This window comes from Oncorhynchus nerka, linkage group LG13, assembly GCF_034236695.1.
Source record: "Oncorhynchus nerka isolate Pitt River linkage group LG13, Oner_Uvic_2.0, whole genome shotgun sequence".
Classification (NCBI taxonomy): domain Eukaryota; kingdom Metazoa; phylum Chordata; class Actinopteri; order Salmoniformes; family Salmonidae; genus Oncorhynchus; species Oncorhynchus nerka.
Genome location: NC_088408.1, coordinates 70226994 through 70236502, shown reverse-complemented (window position 1 = coordinate 70236502; position 9509 = coordinate 70226994). Strand labels below are relative to the sequence as shown.

The 9509-nt window shown below is 39.4% G+C and overlaps 1 protein-coding gene across 2 annotated transcripts; it reads right to left on the bottom strand.

The window, feature by feature from the left end:
- Positions 1-2930: 2930 nt before the first annotated feature.
- Positions 2931-8317, bottom strand: chmp7 (charged multivesicular body protein 7). 2 transcript variants are annotated; one of them, XM_029678910.2, is made up of 11 exons: positions 8214-8317; positions 7759-8044; positions 7475-7646; positions 7195-7380; positions 6909-7042; positions 6766-6814; positions 6555-6674; positions 6314-6412; positions 6156-6213; positions 5805-6041; positions 2931-5715 (listed from the first exon to the last, which is right to left on the bottom strand). In XM_029678910.2, exons 2-11 carry the CDS (start codon positions 8040-8042, stop codon positions 5660-5662), a joined length of 1395 nt encoding a protein of 464 aa, XP_029534770.1. In that variant the 5' UTR covers positions 8043-8044; positions 8214-8317; the 3' UTR covers positions 2931-5659. The 2 variants fall into 2 exon arrangements, with proteins under 2 accessions (XP_029534770.1, XP_029534772.1); XM_029678912.2 differs by having other exon boundaries at positions 8210-8303.
- Between the last annotated feature and the right edge of the window lie 1192 nt (positions 8318-9509).

The following is a 9509-nucleotide window of genomic DNA, read 5'->3' as shown; positions in this document are numbered from 1 at the left end:
AAGAATGACCCTTTTCCTTTTATTCAGATTACAACCTCTCTCTTTCCGTTATTTGAAAGGGAAATCATATCCCAAATATCGCTATTTTTAAAACAAGCCATAGAACGTTGGTTGCAATTTCAATTTAATCCACCAGAAAAGACAGAACAAATAATACAACAAATATTGTGGTTAAACTAAAATATACCAATTGATAAACATTTATTATTTTTAGATTTTCATCAATAGGACTGGTGGAGTTGTCACACATGCAACTAACAAAAACATAAGGAATGTTCAGCTCCACCCAAAATTACAACTAATTGCAGAATTACCACAAAAATGGAAGGGGGAAAAAGTAAGGAACTTGTCTGTCGGCCCTGCATTAATATACCATAATTGGTTAAAGAAAATTGTGATAAATAAAAAAGTACACCAGTTTAATTTAAGGACCAACAAAAATAACAGCCGTGACATCAGGGTTGGATAGGTTACTTTCTAAATGTAATCCGTTAGTTACAAATTACCAGCCCAAAATTGTAATCAGTAACGGGATTTTGGGATTACCTCAAACTCAGTAACGTAATCCGATTACATGTATTTACTTTTAGATTACTTTCCCTTTAAGAGGCATTAGAAGAAGACAAAAATGTATGTTACCAATTAAAATACATTTATTGCATGATAAATCAATGCTAAAGTTTACATAGCTGGCCATATATAGATGTTAAATTTTACTTTCTGGGTTGGTTATGTCAAAACTGTTTCGCTGCTCTGGCCCCCCAATGGTGGAACAAACTCCCTCACGACGCCAGGACAGCGGAGTCAATCACCACCTTCCGGAGACACCTGAAACCCCACCTCTTTAAGGAATACCTAGGATAGGATAAAGTAATCCTTCTCACCCCCCTTAAAAGATTTAGATGCACTACTGTTCCACTGGATGTCTTAAGGTGAATGCACCAATTTGTAAGTCGCTCTGGATAAGAGCGTCTGCTAAATGACTTAAATGTAAATGTAAATGTTATGTAGGCTTCTTCTAAACCATCGCTTACTACTACATATAATAATAATAATATATTTACATTAAAAACCAAAGACTATCAGAATTCCAGTCATCCAATAAATGTTAAACCCCTTGATCTTCAAGAATAGGATTTTGAAATATGGAAATATAGATTAGCCAAATTGTTTTACCTGAGCATAAACCACAAAACTAAGGATTTATTAGCCTGCCCTACTCAGTTGTTTATGATTGTTGCCATGGAGGACTGTTTGGGCCCATTGATTCGAGTTGAGCGCAGCATTTATTTTATTATTATTATTATTATTTATTTTATTATTTTATTTTCATGGAATGGCATGCTTAGAGCACAAATGAAAAGTGCTATTTACATGTGAAAATGAATGCCATATGCTGCATTTGCTATAGGCCTATTGTTTACCTTTTTGTTGGTGACATTTTGATATCTTGGTAAAGGGCAAATGTTAAAGGGCAAATCCACAGATGAAACAATGACAAAATGCCACCCCGCCTGTTTTGGTAAAAAGCTGAGGGATGGGCTGGAGAAATGTCACCACTCTCAGATTACTAGACAGAGCTATGGATGCAAGGACTGGCAATCCATGATATCAAAATTATTGTTTTAACCATGTTTTTAAAGGCTATAGTGTGTGTTTACATTTATAATGTTTACAGAGAAAAACAAGCATATATTTTGGGTTCTCATGGAGTGTGACAGTTGAATTAAGTTCATGAGACATTTATAATTTATATTCTTCAATAATCAATGGATATATATATATATATATATATATATATACAATTTATAAATACAATAATGGATGTTGCAAGTACAGATTGGCCCTTTAAGTCTATCAAAAGTGTGCGAGTTTGAGCATGTGTCCATTAGGCCTATATATTTATTTTATCAACATAAAATAAATTAGATTGAGCAATAAAAAGCCCCACTTTTATTCCATAGGCTGGGATCCGGACTATGAAACTGTTGCAAGAGAGCATTTTTCGCTGGCTGCCACTGGTTTCAAAAACAATGATTGATAGGCAGTTTAAATTTCTTGAATTGAACCATTATGGGTTCAAATACATAGCTTTGTGAACAGTCATCCACAATCCGTAAGGCTCAAATAGCTACATGAGAGAGCAGCAATATGATTCACATCAATGCGCTATGTAGATAGCAATAATAAGTCATATCCGTATCGCCGTAGACTACACCATCCTTACCTCCAAAGCGTTTATTCAAATTGTACAATATTTGGATGCCGACAGCAGTCGCACTATTGGAAGACATAGCTTGGACTGTAGCCTACAAAAGCATATTCTTGCGTTTTTCCCGCAATTGATCAAACACATTGTGTGTCATCATAGTGGTCTTTGACTTGTGATCAGACTCGCTCAGGTGGAAAAAACGTAAAAACGTACGCATTTTTTCAATGCTGATTTTAATGTCATTGAGAAAACAGAGAAGTGTCAAATATTTTTTTTCCGCAAACATGCTTTCTGAATTTACAAGTAATCCTCGAAGTAATTTAGATTACATATACTTTTGAAAAAATGAGTACAATATATTTTGCTTGTAACGTAACGGATTTACTTACCGGGCTTTGTAATCCGTTACCCCAACCCTGCGTGTCATATAGATTGCTAAATAGTTGGGAAAATATTTTTGACGTAACGATTCCATGGCACATGGTTTATGAACTGATACGCAAAACTCCTTTTTCAATTTAAATTATACTAAATTCTTGCAACAAATAATGTATTTATATGGGGGATACAACCTTCCCAGCTCTGCAGATGTAGCTTCAAATGGACAATCATTAGATCATATGTTTGTTTTTGGCCACAGGTCCAGGAATGGCTAAAGAATTGCAATATTTACCTAGGGCTAACTCTTCTGAAAATATCAGTCAATCGATCAATAATATATTTTTAGCAAAAATGTTTATTTTCAATCTGTAGAAACAATGAGTTTAAAAGGTTCTGAACTTTTGTGAAACAGTTCAGTTGAAAAATGCATGGCAAATAGAAATCCAATGTGGTGGTGTTAATTAAGAGATAGATGGGAGGGGTTGAATGGAGATAACTAATGAAAAACATACTTTGTCCGTAAGACGTACATAGGTTCAGAACTTTTGTGAAAGAGCACAGTTTGAAAGACATGGCAAGTAGAAATCAAACCGGATGGACATCAGAAATAGATGGGTTAGGTTGAGGAAAGCCATGAGTAAAAAAAAATATATATATATATATATATATATATACACACACATACATACAGTGGGGCAAAAAAGTATTTAGTCAGCCACCAATTGTGCAAGTTCTCCCACTTAAAAAGATGAGAGAGGCCTGTAATTTTCATCATAGGTACACACAGACAAAATGAGAAAAGAAAATCCAGGGAAATCACATTGTAGGATTTTTAATGAATTTATTTGCAAATTATGGTGGAAAATATGTATTTGGTCACCTACAAACAAGCAAGATTTCTGGCTCTCACAGACATGTAACTTCTTCTTTAAGAGGCTCATCTGTCCTCCACTTGTTACCTGTATTAATGGCACCTGTTTGAACTTGTTATCAGTATAAAAGACACCTGTCCACAACCTCAAACAGTCACACTCCAAACTCCACTATGGCCAAGACCAAAGAGCTGTCAAAGGACACCAGAAACAAAATTGTAGACCTGCACCAGGCTGGGAAGACTGAATCTGCAATAGGTAAGCAGCTTGGTTTGAAGAAATCAACTGTGGGAGCAATTATTAGGAAATGGAAGACATACAAGACCACTGATAATCTCCCTCGATCTGGGACTCCACACAAGATCTCACCCCGCGGGGTCAAAATGATCACAAGAACGGTGAGCAAAAATCCCAGAACCACACGGGGGGACCTAGTGAATGACCTGCAGAGAGCTGGGACCAAAGTAACAAAGCCTACCATCAGTAACACACTACGCCGCCAGGGACTCAAATCCTGCAGTGCCAGACGTGTCCCCCTGCTTAAGAAAGTACATGTCCAGGCCCGTCTGAAGTTTGCTAAAGCATTTGGATGATCCAGAAGAAGATTGGGCGAATGTCATATGGTCAGATGAAACCAAAATATAACTTTGGTAAAAACTCAACTCGTTGTGTTTGGAGGACAAAGAATGCTGAGTTGCATCCAAAGAACACCATACCTACTGTAAAGCATGGGGGTGGAAACATCATGCTTTGGGGCTGTTTTTCTGCAAAGGGACCAGAATGACTGATCCATGTAAAGGAAAGAATGAATGGGGCCATGTATCGTGAGATGAGTGAAAACCTCCTTCCATCAGCAATGGCATTGAAGATGAAACGTGGCTGGGTCTTTCAGCATGACAATGATCCCAAACACACCGCCCGGGCAACGAAGGAGTGGCTTCGTAAGAAGCATTTCAAGGTCCTGGAGTGGCCTAGCCAGTCTCCAGATCTCAACCCCATAGGAAATCTTTGGAGGGAGTTGAAAGTCGGTGTTGCCCAGCAGCAGCCCCAAAACATCACTGCTCTAGAGGAGATCTGCATGGAGGAATGGGCCAAAATACCAGCAACAGTGTGTGAAAACCTTGTGAAGACTTACAGAAAACGTTTGACCTTTGTCTTTGCCAACAAAGGGTATATAACAAAGTATTAAGATAAACTTTTGTTATTGACCAAATACTTATTTTCCACCATAATTTGCAAATAAATTCATTAAAAATCCTACAATGTGATTTTCTGGATTTTCTTTTCTCATTTTGTCTGTCATAGTTGAAGTGTACCTATGATGTAAATTACAGGCCTCATATTTTTAACTTGGAGAACTTGCACAATTGGTGGCTGACTAAATACTTTTTTGCCCCACTGTATAACTCTTGTAAAATAGACTGTGTCCATAAAATGTATAAGCTGGAAGTAGAAGCCTAAGCGTTGTTGTTCACTAGTTTATTCAATTTAGGGGAGGGGTGATAGGGTTAGAAAGCAATAAAGGAAAATATTTTTTAGAAGATATATATATATATATATCTCTATCTCTATCTACATATACACACACAGTTTGGGGTCACTTAGAAATGTCCTTGTTTTTGAAAGAAAATGACTTTGTCCATTAAAATAACTAAATTGATCAGAAATACAGTGTAGACATTGTTAATGTTGTAAATGACTATTGTAGCTGGAAACAGCAGATTTTTCAGCTGTGCTAACAATTGCAAAAGGGTTTTCTAATGATCAATTATCCTTTTAAAATGATAAACTTGGATTAGCTAACGCAACGTGCCATTGGAACACAGGAGTGATGGTTGCTGATAATGGGCTCTAGATATTCCATTTAAAAAAAGAAGAAATCTGCCGTTTCCAGCTTCAATAGTCATTTAGACCATTAACAATGTCTACACTATATTTCTGATCAATTTGATGTTATTTTATAGGGACAGTTATTTATTTTTTGCTTTCAAAAACACAAAAAAATATATGGCGGATTGGAAGGGATGCTGACAATTACGTTGCAATATTAAAGCTGATCTACCCCCTTTAAAAAAAAGTGATCACAGACCTATGTTACAAAAGACATATCATGCAATTATTTTTGATCACCATGCCCAGACACATTTTGAGGGTCAGGGATCGTTAATGCAGTTGACTTATTTTATTACTGTCGTCACTGTGCAGGCTCAGCCCTCTTCACTGGAGAGGTACGATATTTTTGTTGAAGACCTATAGGGAGTGATGAGTAGACAAAGGTTACTTCAGTAGCCTCTCTTGTGGTAGCATTTGAAAGATAAAGGAACAAGATAGAGACATACCTGTATCTGCAAGCGTTATGCAACTACGCGCTTTGTCCAGTTCATCACCTGTTATATTGAAGTGGTTTTGAGGGACTGAGGGCAAAGCGCTCAGCAGATCATCACAAAGGGAACCAGATTCCCTGACAGGTGAAAGAGGGTGTGACGGTACTTCAGGTAGCGTAGAAGGCTCATCCAGACTAGAGTTCTCCAATAAAAATCTTAGCTCATCCTCCAGCCCGTCTGTGTCTGCATCCGCTAAACAAATAGGATCATTGATCATTTGCCAGACTCTCTGCACATTGGCCATTTGATTATGAAATTGTTTCAACACTACAACTAAATAGCTGTATAATATGGAATAGGACATACTTGAGTTGAGTGCTCCACCAGCCAGAATTTGGTTCACTTCATCCTGAGTGTCACACAACTGTAATATCAAACAGTGAGAAAATAAATTTAGACTGGTGTGGACATGCAACAGTTCAATAATAGCATATAAATGCAGTCCCAGTGAAGAAGAGTCTGACCTCTTGGATTTGATCCACAAGGCTCTCAGCTCCTTCTACTGTCACATCCTTCAAAGAGAGTCGCAGGGCTGACACTCCAGCCTGATACGCCTGTATCACCTAGAGGCATGCAGAAAGATTTATATAAAGAGATCACAAGACCTTAGTTCCTGTATGTGGGACATTGCCCACAAATTACCCACATAAGCTTGCTCTATTTTGGTTAGATTTTTGAATGTTAATGTATCAAGTGCATACTCACTAGTTTGTCAGTCTGTGAGTTTGCTATCTTGTCTAGGATTCCCTTCACATTTTCCAGCTGGGCATATAAGTGATCTGCTTTCTTCTCGACTCTCTTTCGGCTTCTCAAACACCTTAGAGCCTGGGGGAGAGATATTCATTGAGGTTTCCCCGACAGCATTTGAGTTGGTGAAAGACAAAGTCAACACAGGATCTGAGGATTGTAAATCGACCTGAGATTTCTTCCCTTCCCGCAGCAACACCCTAGCTTCTTCTTTGTACCTACAGACATAACACAGCACAAATCACACACAATCTTGTAACATTACATATTTGACAACATTAAATGATGAGTCACACTGCACGAGGGACGCACTTCTCTGCCTCTAGTCCCAATACCTCCACCCTCTCTTCAAGCAGTCTCTCACTGCGCTGGAGCTGGTAGATGCCTAGGTCTACATCACTGACAGGAGACACATGATTCTGTCCTGGCTGAGAAAACTTCACAATCTGTACAGACAAAAAATATATACATTGGCTCAATGCTACACTGAGACAGTGACATTATCCTCAAAGAAATCTGTGTGAAAGCTAGATAATGGTATGAGTTACCGTACATGTAATAATATGCTCACTTAAATGAATGATTCTATTATCCTCACCTTCTCACCTCCATGCAGTGATACTGTCACCTGCTTCTCCCTCTGCAGCTGTAGCAGAGCCATACACAAGGTACTCTCGTCAACACAGACATGGGACGACAGTGTACGGAGCTCCTGGAAGGACAGGAGAGAGTGGTTGGCCACTGGGGAACTCCGGTAGACACCAAGCAATTCTGCTGCCTTCTCCTGGAGGAAAACATACAGAACATAAGTAAGAGGTTAGTGTTACATATTAGTTGCCCCTTAACAAGTTTTAAATTAACTAAATTATAATACACACCTTTACCAGTTCGATGACAACAAACAACTCCTTCAAAGTAACCCCACTGCTACCAATAAGAGTTGAAAAGGTCCATTTTAAAGGCTTCACCAACAACAGGCCAACACCCCAAGACACCCACCCACAGTCTACATTTGTGGCAAACTCTGACTCCCTTTGTATCTTGCCACACCTGCCAGAAATACAAACAAGTACAGTCAGGTAAGGAAAGTGGGACTATGGCACTTTTAGGTAGGCAAAATTTTGCTCACACATGAGCAGATTGAATTTCATTGATATCATACCTGGCCATGCACTGAATGACAGTAGCCAAACCCAAAGGCATAATTCCTTTTCTCTGAAAAATCTTGTTCAGCTCCTGCAAATTAACACAGACGGTTCCGCGACTCCTGCAGATTTTAAGAATGAGTGATGTCCAGAAATCCATTTTACTGTCCCAATCTGTTGTGCTGACATCTCGGTTTTCTTTAAAGTCAGAGAACAGGAAATTCATCCGTTCATCGTCCTCCCACTCAGGTGGTAACGCTACTTCAGTAGACATTTCTTCCCCAAGATTTGATGGAACCATTTCTGTACAGCAAAATACATGAGAGTGAAATGCTAACGTTAGCTAAGCTAGCAGGCAGAATAACAAACATTAAGTGACCAAGGCTATATCAAACTGAGCTGTTTCACTAAAATATTCTATAATATCATTTCACCCAGATGATCAGCAAGGAACCATCTAACCAATACCTACTGACTGTGTGCTCCACAACGTATTGTTTTGAAGTTAGCTTCTTCTTCTGCTGCTGCTTCTTCTTCTTCTTCTTCGTCAATGAGGTTTAACGGCGGTTGGCATCCAATAAATGTTACATTACCGCCACCTACTAGACTGGAGTATACTTATACTTTGCTTGAAAATAAAACATACAATCTACAAATACCCTACACTCACTAAAAACCCACCACCCTACTCCACTATTTCAATCTACCTAGTCCTACCTCAGGCCAACAGCCTGAAAGGACGAGACACCACCACTCAACACACCCTGTAACTCTTCTGACGTCAAGTCTCGTACACCAAAATACCCCACTGCAGCTGCCACCACAACCTCAATTTTCTGTGACTTATGTTCCATCCCTGTAGTACAGTTGATAACCATTGCATAAATTGCTAAAAATGCAATCTTACTGAAGCATATATCACTTGTTGGTTTGTCCCTCTGTACTGGTACAGATCTACTACTCACACCACTTCTCTCAGGATCCCTCCCGCTTGACCCATCTTCCTCTACTTTCTTCACTGCCTCAGCATATGACAACTTCTGCTCTACTCTAACCCTGGAAACCTCAACCTGCCTCTCTCGCACCGGACATTTCTGAACCCCAGGCCCATGGGCACCCCTGCAATTGACACATACCACTACGTTCCCCAATGCAACACATTCCTTTGCCTCATGCCTTTCTCCACACCTCTCACACCTAGTAACCTCCTTCCTACATACTGCTGCCACACGCCCAGAAACTTGACACCTGTAACAATGTAATGTATTCAGCACAAATGCTTGTATGGGATAATTTATATATCCTAACATCACTTTGTCAGGCAAAGACTCAACATCAAAACTAAAAGAGAACAGACAACTGGTACGGCAATTGCTCGGCCTCTGACTGCAAGGCACTACAGAGGGTAGTGCGTACGGCCCAGTACATCACTGGGGCTAAGCTGCCTGCCATCCAGGACCTCTACACTAGGTGGTGCCGTCATAGACTGTTCTCTCTACTACCGCATGGCAAGCGGTACCGGAGTGCCAAGTCTAGGACAAAAAGGCTTCTCAACAGTTTTTTTACCCCCAAGCCATAAGACTCCTGAACAGGTAAACAAATGGCTACCCGGACTATTTGCATATTTGCTACCCTTTTTCTACACTGCTGCAACTCTCTGTTTATCATATATGCATAGTCACTTTAACTATACATTCATGTACATACTACCTCAATTGGGCCGACCAACCAGTGCTCCCGCACATTGGCTAACCGGGCTATCTGCATT